This window comes from Cydia pomonella, chromosome 1 (genome assembly GCF_033807575.1).
Source record: "Cydia pomonella isolate Wapato2018A chromosome 1, ilCydPomo1, whole genome shotgun sequence".
In the NCBI taxonomy this organism is placed as follows: Eukaryota; Metazoa; Arthropoda; class Insecta; order Lepidoptera; family Tortricidae; genus Cydia; species Cydia pomonella.
Window position 1 is genome coordinate 7751672 of NC_084703.1, and position 22082 is coordinate 7773753.

The following is a 22082-nucleotide window of genomic DNA, read 5'->3' on the forward strand; positions in this document are numbered from 1 at the left end:
GTTTTGTTTACAGTATGAAGCATAAGTCGTAATCCAGTTAAGTTAGTAACAACAAGTTGACAGCGTTGTATCTCATTTTGAAATATGTCTGAATATTTAGCTACTAGCTAGGGTTTATGTCATGCTCGCAAACTCCAGCGCACCTCCCTAGAGACCCGAACAAGTTATGTAGTCTTAGTCATACATACATAAACATGTTCAAAGGTTTAATTTAGATACTAAAAGATTGTGATTTGAATCCACAGATCTTGAGCCTGTAGGTCCCAGTTCAGTGGAAGAAAAGAAGACTAAGAAGCCAAAGAAGAAAGATAAGACAGAACCGATTCCAAGCAAGCCGGTAGATGAAAAACCAGATAAAGAAAATGAAGTTATAGCACAAAACGGGGACGTAAAACAACCCACACCACTTAAGAAAAAATTGACACCATTAAAAATTGAAAGGGTATCGTTGGATGTTAATAAAGCTCAGTTTGCTGAACAAGTAGAAGGACCACAATTCGCAAAATTAAAGTTGAAAAAACCTGTACAGAAACCTAAAGTTGAACAGTCAGCAGTAACTTTACCTAAATTCCAATTAAAAAGTCGAATTAAACACATAACCGACTGGCCACCTGAAGAATTGCAGCCAATAATCAGTTACTTGAACAGTATCCGACAAAATGGAGAGCTGTCGAGAAACATTAAAGAAGCAGCTAAAATTAAGAAAAAACCTCTGAATCTTAAGAGAATTGATGCTGAAAAACCTGATTTAGAAAAGCCAGAAGTATTCGAATTCTCCTCAAATAAAGATATTCCCGAAGAAATACAGGAAATACCAAAAGAGACACCTAAAGAAAAAGGAATAGAGCATATGGAAACCTCCAAAGATCAGAAAGAAAAGGAAGTGCCAAAACCAGATAATGCAGAAAAACCAAAGAAACCTAAACCAAAACTTATTCCACAAAAAATTGAAAGGAAAGTACTTGAGATAGATAAACCACAGCATGCTGAAAGTGTTGATGCACCTCAGTTTAACCAAATCAAGCTTAAGAAAACTATCACGAAACCCAAAAAAGATAGCGCTAACGTATCTCTTCCTAAGTTCCAACTAAAGAGTCGTATAAGATACGTGACAGATTGGCCCCCAGATATTATTGAACCCATCATAAGCTTTTTAGGCAGTGTCCGTCAGAACGGAATACTATCGAGAAACGTACAAGAGGCTGCTAAAATTAAGAAAAAACCCATTAAACAACCTAAGTTACCAGAGGTTGTAAAAACTGAACTTGAAAAGCCCAGTTTTGGCCGGGAAGATATAGTAGAAGCCGTAAAGCAAAGCGTACAAGAGGAGGATGATATTTCTGTTGAGGAACCAAAAGATGAGCATGCTGAATTCACTATAAACAGGCGCCCGAGCATCAAGATACACGAAGAAATTGTCGATGAAGTTACTATTAAAAAGAAATTGAAACCAACAAGGAAGCCCTCCGTGACATTGCCTGAAATAACAGAACCAGAAACAGTTACATTTAGGCCTAAATCAACTAAAACAAAGGAAGACGTCGAACAAGAGTTCAATATTCAATTAGATTCATACGCTGAGGAGGAAATTTCTATGTCAAGTAAAGTAAAATTAAAGCCACAAAGACAGCCAACCTTTAGCGAAGAAGCTGGAGAAGCTTCAATTAAGTTCTACGAAGAAGAGGACGGCCCAGAAATTGTTGAAATAATAGAAAGTGACGACGAAAAGGAGGATGAAACAGCGAACGTAATGATGCCAATGAAAAAGAAGCCAAAGAAGCCTGTTACTGAAACTGCAGAAGATATCAGCGTAACGATGACTAAACCAAAGTCCATTGATAGATCAGAAATTATAGAAGACGTTAACATAAAACTGGAAAGAAAACCTAAATATGTAATTGATGACCAGGAAGAAGTTACCTTTGACGTAAAACCGCAAGTAGAACAGTTTTCGACGGAAGAGTTGTCTTTGTCGAGTAAGATAAAACTGAAACCAAAGAAAAAAGTGGTGGTGTCTGAAGCAGCTGACGAGCATTCTATACAGCTAACTCAAGAAATCGAAGATGACAGTCAGGCAGAAGAAATTATACTTAGCGATGTCGAATCTGAAGAAAATGTACAAATGTTTATCAAACGTAAACCTAAGAAACCTACATATGAAGTCAGCGAGGTAGAAGAATTAAGCGTCGAACTTAAGCCAAAAAGAATGAATGAAATTGAATTTGAGGAAGAACAGTTAACAATTTTAGCTAAACGAAAGCCTAGGAAACCATCGCAACTGCAAGGTAAAGAAAGCGTATTTGTTTTACAAGGGCTGCTGACCTGAATTACATAATGAGCTTTTATGCTAGTGCACTGATTGTCATACAAATAAATTAAATTAATAAAGTATTATTGCTATTTCTTAATATTTTCCAAAGCTTGGATTTGCATAAGTGTAGTGTATCAAGCTTAAAGGAAGGTTGACCGTATGAATTATTTCACACCATGCATGAAATACAGCACCAGCGGTAGCAGCATAGTTCCATTTTTATCGCCTGTCACTTTCGCACTTACACACTTGTTAGAACGTGATAGGCATCGCATGGTGACAGGCGATAAAAATGCGACCGTGCTGACGCTACAGAAGATTAATACAGAAAAGTAGACAGCAGTCATTTTTAGACACCATTTATATTTTATAAATATTTTTTAACTATAAAAATTGTTAACTTGGCCGTGACGTCATTTGCTAGTATTTAATATAAATGTCATAGTGGCAAATCGTTTTAACAGTTCGAAAAACGAAACAGATTTGAATAATTAGTCAAACAACCCATTCAATGCAAAATGAGAAACTGAATAAAACCACCAGAATATGGATCATTCCACAGTAATAGTAGTGAGTCGCTTTTTTAATGCATGTTCCTTAATTCATGATGTTATTAAGTGTTTTTGTATTTTTCCATAAAAAAGTTATGTTTACATCTAAATATATCATTGTTTAAAAATTCATCGTTAAAAAATACAAATAAAAACGTCACCCATATTAAATAAAATGGCTGATATTCAACTAAATAAACACCAAATTATCAGAACAAGCTTTTAAAAATTAAAAACCATCTGCTGTACTAATAACCACTAGAATTAACTATGAAAAAGTGTAATTTAGGTTTACCTCTTCAGCTTTTTGCTATAACTAATTGATGTGTTGCACTGTGTCTTACTTATATAAAATATATCATTTTATCAATTACAGAAGCAGAGGCTTCAATGAAAATTTCAAGGGAAATCGATTTCCCAGGTAAGATACCTTTGATAATAAAATATTAACTAATTTCCTCTCTTATAGCGTCCTAGGTAAACTAATACAAAAAAATCGTCTAAACGAGTAACTGAGTGTTATTTTAAACGTCTAATTTTCTATGAAATTATGACGCATAAATAACACTTGCACTGCGTGTACTATCAAAATCGTTACAAACTTATCTTAGTGTAATCCTGCCTTTGTTAAAAAATAAGTCGCAGACTAGACCGTCCGGTTAGCTGTCCTACTCCTACCCATTGCAATCCTTTCCGTATGGTTAGATTGTAGTATTGGTTGATAAATGGCGAGTTGATACGATCATCATCTCGTAAAACTTGTCTTTATTTATTAATTGGTACTGTAAGTGGTGAAAGTGAAATACAAAAAAAAATCTAATTACGACGGTTGACAAATGTAAAATAGTATAAAAACTTGAGGTCATGAATGATTATAATTTTTGCACTGTAAAGCGCGATGTTTTAGTTTCCCCACCACGCAATTTGCACTTGTGTGACCTAAGTATAATGAAAGTGCTGATATGTTTTTGCTTTTCCAGACACTCCACTCGATGTGCGAAGTGGCGACACTGTCTTTGCGGTATACTCGTATGTAGCAGAAACAGATGAGGCTATCAACCTTGTCGAAGGCGAACGTTTATATATACTAGGTGAGCTTCGTAACTCAAAAATTTTACAGTTTTACAGTGTGTATATTTCTGATATTTTCATACATCAATAATACATTGAATATTATTTTTCACACAGAAACAACAAACCAGGACTGGTGGTTTGTCTGCAAACACCTCACTGAAGAAAAAGGTTTTGTTCCTGCACAGTATTTAATGGATGAAGAAAACTATACTTTGTACCTGCAAAAGAAATTGAATGAGAAGATTGACAAGCTGCCAGTATTTGAAAGTGAGATTTGATACAATTAATTGAATTAATAAGTTGTTGCAGGAGTTTATTCGGTACTTAACTTTTCATTATTATTGTTTTCAGAACCTACACCCGAGGAACAAGCCATAGCTCCTATATTCGTAGAGAAATTGCGTCCAAAACACACTCCAGATGGTTCAACTGTGCAATTTGAATGCCAAGTGGAAGGATTTCCGCGACCACAGATTACGTGGTTCAGACAAACGGCTATCATTAAACCATCTCAAGATTTTCAAATGTACTACGATGATGACAATGTCGCCACTCTGGTTATTAGGGAAGTTTTCCCTGAAGACGCAGGAACATTTACCTGTGTGGCTAAAAATGCTGCAGGCTTTGCGTCAAGTACTACTGAACTCATAGTTGAAGCTCCTCTCTCAGATCATGGATCGGAAATGACAATTTTATCCAGAAAAAGTCTATCGAGGGAATCATCTTTGGCTGATATTTTAGAAGGTATACCACCAACTTTCTCTAAAAAACCAAAGGCTCAATATGTCAACGAAGGCTCACAGATCTTCCTAGAATGCAGACTAGTTGCTATTCCAGAACCAGATATAGCGTGGTTCTTTAAAGGAGAAGAAATTGTGCCTGATGAAAATATTTCTATAGCTACCGAGTCCGACATGCACATGTACTGTAGTGTTCTAAAAATATCTAATGTCAAGAAATTGCAAGAAGGGACTTACACAGTACTAGCAGTTAATAGAGAAGGCGAAGCCAGTCTGCCGATCGTTCTTAAAATAAAAACGGGCCAGAAAGAGAAACCGCAGGTTATAGAACCATTGAAAAGCTTAACAATAAGAGAAGGTGAAAGTGTAGTTCTTTCTGCTCAAGTCGTTGGTAACCCTCAACCTACTGTATCATGGCATAGAAACAATAAACCAATACCGTCTCTACCTACTAAATCGGATGGCGAGACTCACACTGTAACAATAATTAAACCTCGAAAAGGAAAGGATGACGGCGTGTATACACTCAAGGCTATCAATAGTGAAGGCACTGCTGAAACAAGCGCCGTTATCACTATTGAAGGTATTTATACATGTGATTTGGTTTATTACAAGATTACTTATTATTTGAATTACAAGAATTTAGGAAATGTAACATGCAAATTAACATTTTTAACCCTCTTAACCCTAGACGCAAAAAGAGGGTTCTGATATGTTTGATGCCAATGTTTGTTTGTCTGTGTGTGACATCGTAGCTCTCAAACGGATGGACCGATTTTGATGTGTTTTTTTTTACGTGAAAGCCTTGCGGTGGTTCTTAGCTATGTTTGATAAAAATCGATCCAGCAGTTTGAAGAGTATGAGTTCTCTTCCAAAATGCATCATGTAAGGCATAATACGTAGTTAGGTACGTTTGTAAATTTTAAATTTTTTTGTTTTTTCTTTAGAACCGACAGAAGAAAACGCAGAGCCACCGTTATTTATTAACCGGTTCCAGGAAATTACAGTCAAGGAAAACGGTACTATTAAACTTTCTGCTAAAGTCACTGGCAATCCAGTTCCTTCGATTACGTGGTATAGAAATAATAAAATCATCACTCCTTCGGAAACAGTAACTCAAAAGTTCGATGGTGAGAATATTGAATTAGTGATCGCCAATGTAGATTCCGAAATAGACTCCGGAGATTACAAATGTGTAGCATCAAACAGTGCTGGGAAAGCATCACATGGAGCACGGGTTACTATTGATGTAGAAAAGGTCACTTTTGTGAAGAAATTAAGAAAAACCTATGAAACTGAAGAAGGAAAGACTATAATTTTAGAATGTCAAACTTCTCATACAGTGTCAACAAAATGGTATCATAATGATAAAGAACTAAGCGGAATGGATCATAGAGAAATAATACAAGAGGGTCGTACCCATAAATTGCGTATTAAAAAGACTAAATTGACAGATAAAGGTGTTATTAAATGCATAGTAAAAGACCAAGAAACCAGTGCAAAACTTCAAGTATATGAAACTATTCCAGAATTTACACGCAGGCTGCAAGACTTTGAAGTAAAAGAGAAAGATGTGGCTATTTTAGAGGTTGAAATAAATTCTGAGACAGCAGATGTTATTTGGGAAAGAGATGGTGAAAAAATTAAGCCTAAGAAGAATAAATATGAACTAGAGAAGCGCGGGAATGTCCGGAAACTGCTTATACGAAACACTTCAGTTCACGACGAAGGTGAATATACTTGCATTCTTCGTGACGATATGTGTACTGCGGAAGTAACAGTAGTAGAATTACCACCAGAAATAATTTCACGTCTCCAAGACCAAAAAGTTAACAAAGGAAACAAAGCCACATTTGAAATCGAGCTTACGAAAGGCGACGCCTTAGTGCAATGGTTTAAAGATGGAGAAGAGATTCAGTTCTCTAACCATATGCAGCTTACAATCGATGGTAAGAAGCAAAAATTAAAAATATACGATTGTGACGATGACGATTCGGGGGAATATGCTTGCGAAGTTGGAAGTGACAGATGCTCTGCTAAACTTGTTGTTGAAGAACCTTCGGTAGACTTCACTCTACGTCTTCCGGAAGTAATCACAGTTCCTGCAAACACTGACGCGTACTTGACAGTTGAAATACCGGATGAAAATTACGATGTCACCTGGTATAAAAAGAAAACCATCATAGAGGATACAGAAAAGTTTACCCTAATATCCGATGTTAACAAACGTACTCTCATAATTAGGAAATGTACTGAAGAAGATCAAACCGAATATACTGTGTCTCTACTTGACGCAAAATGTTCCACCAAATTAAAAGTTGAAGGTAAATACAATCATTTTATCAGGACTCTGCTTTTAAAGTGTAAGTAACTGAATATAATTAAATTAAAACGTGTATTTCTTCCAGTTATCGAATCTCCACCTAAAATCCTTAACTTCGAGAGTGAATACAAAATAAAGCGGGGTGGCGACGTAACCTTATTAGTCCAGTATGAAGGTCTACCACAACCGATCGATGAATGGGTTGTCAATTCTAAGATAATTAAGAAAACGAAGCATACAAAACCATCAATTGATTCTGAAAGTGCCAGTCTTACAATTAAAAAAGTTGAAAATACTGATGCTGGAACATACAAGCTCCGTCTTGTCAACAACTGTGGTGAAGCCGAAGTCGAACTAACCGTAGTTGTAATGGGTAAGTAATTATTATTATTGCAATATTTTTAACCTTTCGTTATATTTATTCAGAAAATATCTATATTTATCGATTGTGTATCGAACGAAATTGTAATATTTCAATAACAAACAAAACACCAATTATGAAATAAATTTATCTACTATAAAATGTGTTTTCTTGTAGATATTGCATCGCCGCCAGGAAAACCCACACCATTAGAAACAGATGGAACATCAATAAACATCTGTTGGAATGAGCCGGAAAATAATGGAAACTCCGTAATAATATGTTACATAGTTGAATTCCAGGAGATAAATACTACGGAGTAAGTTTAAATTTGCTCTTGTTAGCCTATAGTCTTGTTAGACTAATACCATTTGTGCAATAAACATGTACTAGTATTAATTACTATTTTCATTAACATTACAGATGGACATCCATTGAAAATATCACAAAAACTCAACATTGTGTAGATAACCTAAAGACTAAATCATCATATAGGTTTAGGATATTTGCAGTCAACGAAGTAGGCGTTAGCGAAGCCTCAGATATATCAGAATATGTAGTGGTTGAAGAGGTGGCCAAGAAACAACCACCTTCTGTGGAGAAACCACTAAAGGATATTATCATAGGACCTAATGAAGATGTTGAATTATCGTGTATTTTCGGAGGCATTCCACAGCCTAAGGTTGCATGGTCTAAGGATGGTAACAAGCTTAAAACTGCTAAAACTAGTTATGACAACAGAGTAGCGACCCTTGCTGTCACTTCCACAGCAAATTCGGAAGGACAGTACAAATGTACTGCTTCCAACGAACTTGGTGAAGTAGAAACAACGTGTATGCTAGAAATTCAACAAAAACCAATCATAATTGTACCCGAAAAAGATATAAACCAAAGGCATAAAGTTGACGAAGACTGGTCTGTAACTGCTACTTTCGAAGGTATACCGAAGCCTAACATAATATGGTATAGAAACGGAACCAGAATAGAAAGCAGCAAAGAGTTGGAAATAATTACAACAGAGACAACGAGCACTATAAGGATACGTAAACTGGATCGATCATATTCAAGCAAATATACTGTGGAAGCGCAAAACAAAGCGGGCAGTAATTCAATAGAACTATCGCTTAAAGTTTACGGTAAGCTTTTTATATTAGATTTTATTCGATTATTAAATTTGGGTGTTTATTTAGTCATAATATGGGGGTTTGTTGTATGGATACCGCCACTAATTCTTCAACCAATGAAACGTTGCAGGGATGTAGTGTTAGTACCGGTGTACTTTCGTTTGGCCCAAATACTTTTCGCCAAATTTCACTTCCCAATAAACATATCGCAATAGTTTATTTCCCAAATGAATCTTTGGCAAGTTTACACATCTCAATTAATTTGTATGATCAAATTATTATTTGCCATCATTTTACTTTGTCAAATTTTACTAATACAAAAACTTATTTAGCTAACATTTTTAATGGCAAAACTTACATTCCAAAAAGATTTTAATCAAATTGTCACAAATTGGCAATTGTCTAAATTTTTTATATCATTTTTACTCAGATTCACGATTTTTTTTTCATTTTTACCTGGAAAAAACTGACTCATTTTTTTGTCTTCTATGACCATAACCATGACTTTATTTGTCGTATTATTAGGGTCGGAAGAGCTCGTGATTCTGACTGGAAATAATACATTATAAGTATTCATAATTCTTAAATCCAGCTAACAGTACAGCTACAGTCAGCGTGCGGTTCCCATATAAATTGCAGTCGGGTTGCAGTCCGCTTGTATTGGCCCTAAGCAGGGTCCTAAAAAAATGTTTCTAGTTAGTGGAGTCAGACTCTTACTACTTACTAACCGCGGTTACACCATTACGATTGGAGATTTCTCACTTAATTCATAATACCAAATCGTAAAGGCGTAACCGCGTATAGTAACTGCATTAATCAAAAGCGATTATTTAAGATCCTAGTTAGGATGCCAATTACGACGACATAATAAAGTAAGGTGTGTATTTAACATGTCTAAGTGCTTAAAACACTTTACACACCTTACTTAATTCAGTCTTCCTAACTCGCATCCTAACTAAGATACAGAAAAGTTTACCAGTCACACTACATTGAATTATTTACTGAATCTTAATTACTGATTTTTTATTTGGTTATAAATATATGTAATTCTAAAAAGTTTCTTAGAGATACTCTTTTAACGGTTATATAAACACCCCTATGATGGGACTGGCACCAGTAATGGGATGGTATAGAAAAATCCTGTAATATAAATATTTACCATCAGTTTTGAAACGCTGGCAATATTTTACCACAAACAAGAACAATAGGCCTACTTACGTTTAATTTTTTATTGATACTTGTTAATTTAAAAATGAATGGTGCTATACATCCATTACTGGTGCAAATAATCATAGTTTAATTTATTAATAACATTGAAACCAATTACAGCCTCTTTCATTAAATACGTAGAAAAAATAAAGGATGAATAGGACATTGAACTTTTAACACATAAAGTGGTAGATATTTTACAGGTGTCGCTGAAATATCAGAAATACTCCAAATGTTTTCTTAAATGTCTCATTTATTTGATTGGGCTTACTGAGGGACTTAGTCAATTTGTGTAATTATATCCTATAATATTTATTTATTCAATTGGTGCCGTTAATATAATATATGGTTCAGCAAATTCCATTCTTTCGCGTAAAATTAAGATTAATACGTAAATATAATACCAAATTCATGAAAATAACCAAGGTTGGTATTGCATATTTCAATTGAAAGCAAAAATAAAAATACACGCAATGAAAGACAAAAGAATATAAATACTATAGCTCTCTATTGAGATGTAAATAGATTTTGCGAAATGTAAGTTATGCCTAATGAATAATGATACATTTGATTAAATAATATTTGGTAAATAGAAACTCTTCATATGTAATTATTTTCTAAACAATAACTTGCCAAAAAAGCGAGTCTAAAATTGGGATAAGTTTTTTTGCCAAACTTTTTTTTGGGAAATGGGTTTGGAAAAGCAACCCATGAACTCGTTCGAGTCAGTATATCTGTCATTACTAACGTGACAAAAGTACTGTGGAAAGAAAATGTAGTCATCCGACTAAGCTAACTCTGCACCCACTTTGCATTAGCATCCTCATGATTTGTTATGTCAAAATCAGTGTAAATGATGTGTGTCAGATCGAGCTCAAATGAATTTAGATCATTCGTATTAAGCATGCTTGCAGCATACTAAGTATACTCACGTCGCAAACACGTTGCGTTTTTTTAAACTCGCACTCAAGTCTGTTAAAAAAAGGAGCATTTTAATTAAATCTAATCATCAACTAATATTCTTGCAGATAAACCTAGCAAGCCTGAGGGTCCTGTGATCATGCGAGAGATCAGTCGCGAGTCTGTAACTATTGAATGGAAGCCTCCCGTCGATGACGGTGGTTTAGAACTGACTAAATACGCCATTGAAAAACACGAGCCGGACACAAACGAGTGGGTGAAGGTGGCAGACGTCGATAAGACCGTAGAAACATACTGCATACAGCGACTGAACGAGAACTGCGAGTATATGTTCCGAGTGATGGCCCAGAACCCGATTGGATACTCTGAAGCATTAGAGAGCGAACCTATAGTCATCAAACACGCTTTAGGTATGTACATAAGTAACTGGTTTCAAGTAAATAGAAACAGTCAGTGACCCGGTTATATGGCTAATGTAAGTAATAATATACCTTTACTACTACTAACCAATGTCAATGTTTTAGATGTACCATCACCACCTCTGGGACCCCTCGGCATCTACGGCATCAGCAGTGATTCTCTGACAATAACCTGGTACCCGTCTGAAAAGAATGGCGGCTCTCCAATCCTCGATTACAGCGTGGAAATCAAGCAAGAAGGCAAGAAGTGGAAGAAGGTCGCTACAGTGACCAAAACGACGGCCAAAATTGAAAAGTTGGCCGTCAACGTTACTTATGAGTTTAGAATATGTGCAAGAAACGAGATTGGTAGCAGCCTACCATACACGTCAGACGAGAGAGTGACGATAGGACATACACGTTGTAAGTGTTTTTTATACTCATCGTATTTTTCAAAACTTACTTAAGAATCTGAATGCTTGATAGATAATACAATTGTATTAAAGTATAAAAGCTTATTAGTCTATTGATTACGCATGATGTTAAATAAAATCAGTATTGATGTTACGAATGTAGGTAAAACGTGGAAAAGAAAAGACATCCGAAACTAACGGTCTAAATCCCGCTTCGTCTCGTCATTACAGAGTATGAAAAAAACGAATTTTGCCCCTTCGTTCTTGCGGGCAAATTACCAACTTTACACAAACTTTTGTGTATTAAGAGGCTGTCAATACCTAAAGCGCGCACACTGTCTATTTCTATCGGAGTAAATGAGATAGCACTGTCGCATGTTACTGGGCCTTGGCAAGGGAATAATAAGAAAAATATTTAAATAAAAAAAGTGGATTATTAGTGTAATATTTTACTCAACCACGGTTTAGATATAAATGTTTTGAAATTGTGATTTTAATTGCAGACCCATAAGTCAAAACAATAAAGACATAGAACCGTTAAATTGTGATTTTAAGACCAATCTTTGTAATTATTTTCTATCGAGCCGATTTCGTTCAATCATGTATCGAGTACAACCACGGTCTTTGATATATAATTAATATGAACATATATTTTTCTTACTTGACTAAAACAAATAGTCTTTCTTAAAAAACTGTTTAAGTAACATCAATTTCAAGGACATTGGGTGTTGACAGCCTCTTAACCTAACGTTGTTTTACAGCCCCGCCGTCTCAGCCGCTAAAGTTCGTGATCAAGGACGCCACATCGAGGTCTGTCACACTACAATGGGCTGCGCCGGAGAGCGACGGTGGAAGCGCCATAACTAGTAAGTATATAGCGCCTAATTTCATCATCTTCCTCTTGTTGTCCTGGTTTTTTGCTACGGCTCATGGGATCCGCTTGGCAACTAGTCCCAAGAATCGGCATAGGCACTAGTTTTTACGAAAGCGACTACTATCTGACTTTCCAACCCAGACGGGAAACTAGGCCTTGTTGGGATTAAGATTTCCTCACGATGTTTTCTTTCATCGAAAAACGATTGGTAGCTAAATATCAAAGGATATAATATCGTACATAACCGACCGGACGACCGGTCTGGCCTAGTGTACAGCCTGCCTATGAAGCCGATGGTACTGGGTTCGAATTGCGGTAAGGGCATGATGAGCACAGATATTTGTTCCTGAGTCATGGATGATTTCTAAGTATTTAAATTTGTTTTAAGTATTTGTCACAAGCCTTATTGGCTTGCCGTGGGACTTAGTAAATTTGTTGAAGAATGTCCCCTGGTGATTAAGAGGTGAGGTGAAGTTAAGAGGTATTAAAGATGTCCATGATGCAAATCCATACTTTAAAAAAATATGTTCGTATTATTACACTTACTTTGTGGGCAGTTAATTAACTTAGTTTTCTCATAATGTCACTTTAAAGATGCAAAATCTCTGACTCGTCCCTTTCCAGTTTTTACAATGAATCAATAATTTTATCCAAATTTTTTACATTTCATAAATTAATATAAATATTGGCTTTACTCTTTAATTTTATTCTGTTCCATAAAAAATACATGACATTTCGTAATTGTAAAAATATTGTTTTTATGAAATTTAATTATTGTCATTTTAATCCTAATCGCGATACATGGAAGACTAATTTGAAACATAAGTAATATCAAAAATCAAAATTCAATTTTTTTCTGCAAGTAGGCCTCAAGGGCTCTTTTACAAGTCAATACAACATTTATAGTAACATCATATATAGTGAAATGAAAAATACATAAATACAACAGCCAATACCTGGGTAAAAATTATATTATAAATATTATAATAATCTTAAAATAAATTTTTTATAACTACAATACAATAGAGATGTTTAGTCTCTATGGTTAAATATACATTAAATCTGGAGATTTAAAAGGTCCCCAATGTCAGAGTACTAATACTTATAAGATTTGGAGGTGTAAAGTCTCTCCAAGTGTCAAAATAAAATGTATACTAAATAAATAAATCGCATCTGGACTGTTAAGCTAGCAGTCTCATAAACTAAATCTTATACCTTGAAACAAGCAATTCTTGTATATATATTTAATATTAATATTATAGGACATTATTACACAAATTGACTAAGTCCCACAGTAAGCTCAATAAGGCTTGTGTAGAGGGTACTTAGACGACGATATATATAATATATAATTATTTATAAATACTTAAATACATAGAAAACACCCATGACTCAGGAACAAATATCCATGCTCATCACACGAATAAATGCCCTTACCAGGATTTGAACCCGGGACCATCGGCTTCATAGGCAGGGTCACTACCCACGAGGCCAAACCGGTCGTCAAATAGAAATATATATATATTTCTGTGATCTCGGAAACGGCTCACTGAAATTTGGTATATGGGGGTTTTTGGGGGTGTACAATCAATCTAGATTAGTCTTATGTTTGGCAAAACGCGTGTTTTCGAATTTTCATGCGTTTTTCTTTCGACGCAGAATATGGTCGCTAATTTCGTATTGCTGGCCACTGTCCGTCTGGTCCAGCGCGTTAAGACGCGGACGGCTAGAAACGAGTGTTACGGGTTCGAATCTCGCCCGGTGACTAACTTTTGTTTTTTTTTTATACGTTCAAGTTTATATTGTAGACAAGTTTAATTTAGTAAAAAAATGTAGTTAATTATTGATCATACAAAACTCACAGGTTGTGACATAGGTAATCCAAATGCAGTTACTGGCTCAATGAAGCCAACACTCAAAGAGAATATATCCAATAATAAGCTCTTTAAGGGACACTTGGGCCACCCAGGGTTAGCCACTAACTCAGGGTGAACTGGTTAATGGTTAACTCCGAGTTAGTGGCTAACCCAGGATTGGTGCAAGTGGATTAAAGGATTAAACATTAATTCACCCAGGCTAACTTTATAATAAACAGAGTTTGATAACCATTTTCATTTCAGATTACATAATAGAATACAAGACTGTGAAAGGTAGCTTATGGAGCAAGGTTATAACCGTTGGTGGCTCAGTGTACGAGCACTGCATAGAAAACATCAAGGACAAGGAGATTGTGTTCAGGATATCAGCTGAGAATGCAATTGGAGTTGGTCCTGCTACTGAGTCACAGACGGTACACTTGGAGAAGCATGCAAGTAAGTATCACTATCAATATAGTTTTAAAATATAGATACTGTTATTTCAGCAATCTACTCCACAATAAGCAAACAATATAAGTAGGCATAAGAGTTGGTAGTTATTATTATAATGCTTGTTAGCCTAGTCTTTCAGTACTAATATGTTTGACAGTATTCTTAATAAATAAATAAAATAATGATCTATCCATACAGTAGCATTAGATTCTTTAAAGTTTACTTAGCCAATTCAATCAAACATACACTATATCTAAGTTATGTCCTTTAGTTATTGTGTGTCTCGCTTGCGCCAATTCAAATACGGACAAATACGGGCGAAAATACATGATAACAAAATACATCATTTAGATATCAGTTTAATCTCAATCTATATTAATTGGCCCGTTTTATTAAGAAATACCCATTTACAACATTAGTAATTTGAATGTGTTGAAGCTGAAATAGCTTCATTCATACTACCAAACAAAACTCAACGCAAAATGTTTCCTATTGAACAATCTTTCATTAATTCAATGTCGCCGGCCTATGGATATATCAAAACAACCTCTGGCTGGGTCATCAATAATACCGATAGGAATATCAATTTAATAATATTATCTTACCTCTTAAGATCTCAAAGACCATTGGCGATCGCTCGCACAATAGATACACTATTTATCTAATGTCAAACATCACACAACTTTTTCGTATTAATGCAATTTAATCACCATATTTTACTTATTTATTTAAAGTCGATATTAATTTCACTTTATTTGCCATTTTATAGAATTTATGTATACACGTCAAATTAAAACTGACTTTTTACTTTTTCCCGCCATTACATACATACATGACAGTAAGCTTGCGTTTGGTTCCAAACTGATAACAAAAAGTCATGAAACCTCTTTTCAGAACTATCATAGATTATCGCGGCCGTTGATATATTCTCTCTATGGAGTATGGAATTAAAAGGAGTGAAATCTGTTATCGTAGAACTTTTGGAAAAGTGTCCTGTAGGGCTAAGATGGTCGGCTCTTTATCATTTGTCACTATACCTGTCATGTTCTAGCAAGTATGTAAGCGCGAAAGTGACGGGCATAGTGACAAGTGATAAAAATGGAACCATGATACCGTCGCTGTATGGCTAATATGGATTGCTGTCACGTACTAACTAGTATGTAAGCGCAAAAGTGACAAGTGATAAAAATGGAACCATGCTGCCACAGCAGCTGTCAGCTATAAATAATAGTTCCAAATCTCTCCAGAGTAGCGCTAAAGTAGCTAAGAACCTAGGCGTTATTGACGGAGTAAAGTGCGCTGTCTATGATTTGATTTTTTTTCAAGTATTCTAGATATTGTAGCGCCACCTATTTAAGGTTTTTTGATGACACTTTTTGGTACATGGAGATTCCGTTCCTTACCTCCACCTTCCATAATTCTTTCGAGCCATTTCCGACAGAAGAAAAAAGCGGCTTTATAAAATGGAGATGCGTAGGGTTATCGTCCCATAGAAAATATTAAATTCGCACCTTTTTCTAATGACAAACTTGTTTGACTGACTATATTATAATATACTCTGGCATAGCTGCCTTGTCAGTAGGAAAAGGCGGCAAATTAAAAAAAAAATAGGCGCGAAGCGTTGACCTCCCATAGAAAATTTGAACATCGCACCTTTTTCTTCTGACAAGTTGGGTGTGTTTCAATATAATTTTAAATACATAGCATACCTAGTAAATGTTTGACTTTAAGTTATTAACTTATTATAAATAGCCTGTCTAAAATCAATCAAATATTTAGCTAAATTCATTAAAAAAGTGTCCTGCACTTTTTTGAGAGAGTGACAGAAAAAGTTGCATGTTATATAGAGAGAAAAATGGCAAAGGCAAGTGTTTTGCACAAAGGTAATTGCAATAATAGGAAGTCGTGTGCAAAATGCAGGAAGTTGTGCTCGTTTAATAGTAATGTAACTAATATACTTTTACTTACCATACCTACTCTTAACATAAAATGTAACCTTCCCAGCTGTGCCATCGCCGCCGACGGCGCCGCTAGAGATCAGAACGGTTGGCAGCAACATCGTGATGACGTCATGGGGCACGCCCGAATGGGACGGAGGTGCACCCCTGCAGGGCTACAACATCGCCATCCGTGACATCACCAAGACTATGTGGATGGAGGTCGGCAAGGTCGATGCGAACACGCTCAAGTTCAACATCAGGGACTTGAGCGAGGACCATACGTATATGATCAGGATATACGCGAGGAACGAGATAGGGCTCAGCGATCCACTCGAATCTGACGAGCCATTCAAGGTCCTACCTGGAGAAGGTTGGTTCAGTTACCTATTTCGTTACTGTAACATTCACAAACTGTGCCACGAAATGTATAGTGACACCAAAGCTACACTTAAATGCCGTTGGCAGTCGCTGAGCGGAGTCGCTACCTACTTATGTTAGAATAATAATCAATCCATAGCTTACCACCGGGTAACCTACGGTGCACCATTCTAAATGGGTTATTTTTCTTTTCTTTCTCAATTAACTTATCAAAAATTCGGAATCTTATTCTTAATTTCGCAATGCAATGACGAGGCCGAAACTGTATTTCCAGGAGAATCACACGGAGACGAGGAGCTAGGCGAGCACACAGAAGCAACCGAGCCCACGTCATTCAGCACCCAGACCACAACCTCATGGATGCGCGAACACAACATGGACGCCGACATCCGCTCCTACGCGCGCGGGTCCCTGCTCCGCCGCGACGAGTACTTCTTCAGAATATGGCACTACGCCAAACAACTCTTCAAGTGACACCAACACCGCACCAAACCAGCACCTGTGATATTTAAAACGACATAGTTCGCGGATAGTAGAAGCGTCCATCCTTTTATAATTTTATAACAGTTTTTGTAGCAATACATAAATTATTTTAGATAAGGTTAAATTATATATTTATTTTAATTTATTACCTGACACGGTTCGAGTCGCATCCGATACCGTTGGGAGACGTGTTAAATATAGGTGCAAAATATTTATTCGATAATTCGAATGAGGCTCGAATTTACGTCAGGTTTTATTTGAAATTGAATATTATATTATTTATTATATAAGTGCAATTATGAACATGCGTTTCATTTACTTCAAGTCGCTTTACTATTACTACTTGATTACTACTTACCTATCTTAGGTAGATTTAATAGGGTTGTTTCCATCTACAAATCTTAGGGCAGAATAGGGTTGTTTCCAATTTTTTGAAACGCTTGTAATACGTTCTATATTAACCAAACGTTGCCCTTAATTTTAACTTGTACCCTAAAAACGGCTTTAAATATGTTAAATTAACAAAATATATTTTGACCCATGCTTTCGCGCCTAAAACGCTCTTTGAAAATTGTATGACGTCACAGTTTACAGTTTGACACATAACTATGTACATACCAAAGAGTAAAGTAATTATATAGGTACATACACACGTAACACCAAGACCTCCCGTTATCTATTCTCAGTGCAGAATTTGATACTCAAGCCGTAGCCATTTAGGTGGTGGGCAAGCTGTGTATGCGTGCGTGTGGGTTTTTAACCAGCTAATAAAATATGTTTTCTGTAATAATGAGTTATTATATATCATAAAGTATTTATTATCCAGATATCGAAGCTTCAATTAATTGCCCACCATCAAAATGGCTACGGCTTGAGTATTAAATTTTGTGCGAGAACAGACCTATATACTTACTTTACTCTTTGGAACAGACAACGGGGGGCCTACCGCAAAACCGAAAATCGTATATTGTGGGGATCTTTTTCTTTTACTCTTACTAAGACGTAATTAGAATGACAGAGAAAAATTCCCGCAATGACGAACTTCTATTTTCGCGGTTATAGCCCAGTGTCAAACCGTGAGTTGTGACGTCATCAGAATCTTCAATGTCGTTTCGACTTGGGTCACGTGACGTATGTTAAAAGATATTTTAAATTCAATATTTACAAAAATATGGTCATTACAGGTCCCCTAAAAGTAGTTTAACATGTTCTTATAATCCGAAAGAATTTATTGGGATACAATAGGGTTGTTTCCATCTACAAATCTTAGGGCAGAATAGTATAATAGTATAAGTCGTCAAACGAAATGTGGGAAAATTTTGAAACTTTCTGTAAAGCCCAAGCAACAACATTGCTGGTATGGAGTGTGGATTAAAAGAAGTGCAATCTCTTATGGTAGAACTGTTGCAAAAGTGTCCCGCTATCAGCTATAAATAATAGTTCCAAATACCTCCAGAGTAGCGCTAGAGTAGCTAAGAACCTAGGCGTTATTAACGGAGTGAAGTGCGCTATGATTTAATTTTTTGTTCAAGTACTCTAGGTATTGTAGCGCCACCTATTTAAGGTTTTTTGATGACACTTTTTGGTGTATGGAGATTTCTTTCCTTACCTCCACCTTCCGTAATTGCTGGGTGTTTCCAAAGGTGGCTTCAGTACGGGAAAAGATCCCACGTGGTGGAATACAAATGTGAAAGAAAAGATACGTAATAAGAAACAGATTTTTAAAGAGTGGCAGAAGTCAAACTATGAAGATGACAAAAATAGATATAAAGAAGCAAAATTGCTTGCTAAGCGTACCGTTGCTCAATCTAGGGCTAAGTCGCGCGAGGACTTACACAATAAAATAGAGAATAGTAAATCAGATAAAATCAGAATCAAAATCAGAATCAGAGGTAAGGTTCTTCAAAAAAGGAGTGTACAGATTTTTAAAGGGTCGGCAACGCGTACGTAACACCTCTGGAGTTGCAGGCGTCCATAGGCTACGGTGACTGCTTACCATCAGGCGGGCCGTATGATTGCTTGCCACCGTCATGGTATAAAAAAAAGATAAAGAGATATTCAAAATTGCCAAGAAAAGGCACAACGCCACCCTAGACGTAAAAATAAACAAATACATTAAAGATAAAAATGACATACTTTTAACTGCAAATGCAGATATAAATAAATGATGATATGAGTACTACGAATCACGGCTGAATAAGGAATTTCCGAGTGAACAACTCGCCCCTTTAGAACCAGTGCTGGGTGCTGGGTCCCGTAAAAGATCCATCTATAGGCGAAGTACAGGAAGCAGTATCACAAATGAAAAACAATAAGGCAGTTGGGCCAGACGAGATACCGGCGGAATTGTGGAAAACTCTGGGACCTCTGGGTATCGAATGGCTAACAAAGCTGTTCTGTCTCATTTTAAGAACATCAGAGATAACAGACTCCTGGCAAAAACAGACTCCTAGTGCCGTTCTACAAGAACAAGGGAGAAGTGACCCAGTGCGGAAACTATCGAGGAATAAAATAAACATCTCACACCCTCAAAATATGGGAGCGTGTACTCAACCAGAGAATACAATTATTTGTTCCGATTTGTTAGCTACTTGGTATTGATGTAACTTACGTTTGTGGTAGATTTATAAAGATGATTACAAAGAATACACAAATTAAGTACTTATTAATTTATTTATTTTAATATCAAAGACTTATCAGTGATAATAAAATGAATAGGTACTAGAATATCCATATTACACTTCAAATATTAAGATACAGATTGTACTGTTATATTGCAGCTAATTCGTTTAATACCAATGAAAGTCGTAAGAAATAGCTGATCAACTGTATCAATCTATTTTGGCACTATTACATAAATTAGAACCAACGAACGAACATCTTTATTAATGAAAACATTAGTCTAATAGATTACGCCTCCGCTGACGCTTACTGGCGATTTCGGCGACCTGTGGGGAAATAGGAGACGATATAGTCATTGAACAAGGCCAGTAACGTAAAAGATTTAAAAAGAGTAGAATGTATATCATAAGTGTAGGTAAGATAAGAGGAATAACGATACAGCAACATTCTTTGATCATTATTAAAAGGAAGATTGAAAAAAATCCCTTCGGCCGCGTACGCAACCAGAGCTTCGTAACCAGATGCGATCGAAAACTATTTCTGCCTTGTACGAAATCGGTTGCGATCAAAAACTAATTTCGTCTTACCCGTAACCAGTTACGATCGAACACTTCTCGTTCTTATACGAAACCAATGTCTGGGCTATCTAGCTATAGGTTTTTTTTTCAAATATTTTGTCATGATACTTATGATAATTTCTTATCCTGAATGTCAGTGCTCCATGTCTCTTAAGCCAGTGTCTTTTAACAAGGTTACATTGTATTTGCCAACAAAGTATTTGAATATTATCAACTGGTACAATTTTTGTGTTCTGATTTTTGACTAGATATATAACGTGTACAGTACTTATACTGTATAACAAGGTGTATAAATATAATCTTAGCTGAGTTTATCAACGGTCGAAGGGTTCGTACAACAAAGAAAAGTGTTCGATCGTAACTGATAACTAGTAAGACGGAATTAGTTTTTGATCACAACCGGTTTCGTACAAGGCAGAAATAGTTTTCGATCGCATCTGGTTACGAAGCTCTGGTTGCGTACGCGGCCGAAGGGAAAAAAATATTTATAAATAACTATAGAAGACCAAGTATTGTAGCTAGGGAAATGGAACAGATAACGGGGTACAAAAAGTATAGTAAGCTGCAGAGATAACTGAATGCCTACATAGAAATTTGTTTTGAGAGGAGGTCAGTTATCTCTGCACTTTACTGTAGTACTGTACACATGTGTTAGTGTCGAAGTGTGACGAAGCTCTGATCTTAAGAGAACAGCCTAATTTGAATTTGATTAAAATAATCACATTCTGGTAGTCAATTAGGTGCATACATTTCAAATAGACATTTCCGCTGCGTGCGCTGCTGGAGTTTGCCAAACGAAGGGGTTAAGTAGAGGTTACATTAATATCTAGAATAATATTCGTGGGCCTTGGAGCTTAAAAACTTTTACATAGGTAGGTGCATATTTCCACCAAAGGTAAGTACGTTGCGATACTTTGGACTTACCCCCTTATTCATCTAACTTAGCAACCTCTTACATACCTCTATTAAATTGTGCCGTTTTCTAACAAACCGAAATGTCAAGATGATGAATAGGGACCAAGGATTATCAATGGTTTGTTAGATTTGGCAAACCCTTATGAATACCGCCGTTAATCTTTATTATTCGTATCTAGGTCTTAGCTACGCGTATCTGTTGCTACTATGTGACACTTACCCTTATCTTTGGAGGTCTTGACCTGTTTATTCTTATTGCACTTCTTGGTCACACGCCTGTTCTTCTCGCAGGTCGGATCACTGTTGGCTTTAAGCATGTCGGTCCGGGACATCTCGCCGTTGGGGCTGCACTCGCTCCATGATGACTTGTCATAGCGGCAAGCTACAAAAATACAAATATTTTGGGGTAAGTAGGTAAATTGGATTGATCCAATTCCAATTGGCGTTGCCATACTATGGAAAATCCAAATGGAATTTTGATGACTGATTAAAAAGTCATGCAGTTATTTCATATAAAAACTAGAGTCGCCAAATGTGTGGAAATGGTATGGAAATATG

General features: G+C 36.1%; 2 protein-coding genes and 1 long non-coding RNA gene across 3 annotated transcripts in view; 1 reads left to right on the plus strand and 2 right to left on the minus strand.

The window, feature by feature from the left end:
- Positions 1-16602, minus strand: part of LOC133528175 (uncharacterized) — a 123242-nt gene extending 106640 nt beyond the window's left edge. The window contains exon 1 of the long non-coding RNA XR_009800967.1: positions 15214-16602. This is a non-coding gene — a long non-coding RNA (uncharacterized LOC133528175). The remainder of the gene's footprint in view (positions 1-15213) is intronic.
- Positions 1-17712, plus strand: part of LOC133526944 (titin-like) — a 137202-nt gene extending 119490 nt beyond the window's left edge. The window contains 15 exon segments of the mRNA XM_061863842.1: positions 246-2285; positions 3239-3283; positions 3843-3953; positions 4051-4203; positions 4288-5259; positions 5624-7000; positions 7085-7372; positions 7538-7679; positions 7784-8496; positions 10722-11024; positions 11139-11435; positions 12187-12291; positions 14420-14611; positions 16613-16918; positions 17201-17712. Coding sequence (XP_061719826.1) covers positions 246-2285; positions 3239-3283; positions 3843-3953; positions 4051-4203; positions 4288-5259; positions 5624-7000; positions 7085-7372; positions 7538-7679; positions 7784-8496; positions 10722-11024; positions 11139-11435; positions 12187-12291; positions 14420-14611; positions 16613-16918; positions 17201-17400 — 7244 coding nt within the window. The 3' untranslated portion in view covers positions 17401-17712.
- Positions 17713-20063: 2351 nt separating this feature from the next.
- The window catches only part of LOC133526760 (uncharacterized), a 41948-nt gene continuing 39929 nt past the window's right edge, over positions 20064-22082 (minus strand). The window contains exons 4-5 of the mRNA XM_061863519.1: positions 21745-21906; positions 20064-20357 (exon numbers count right to left, since the gene is read on the minus strand). Of these exons, the coding sequence (XP_061719503.1) occupies positions 20338-20357; positions 21745-21906 (182 nt within the window). The 3' untranslated portion in view covers positions 20064-20337. The remainder of the gene's footprint in view (positions 20358-21744; positions 21907-22082) is intronic.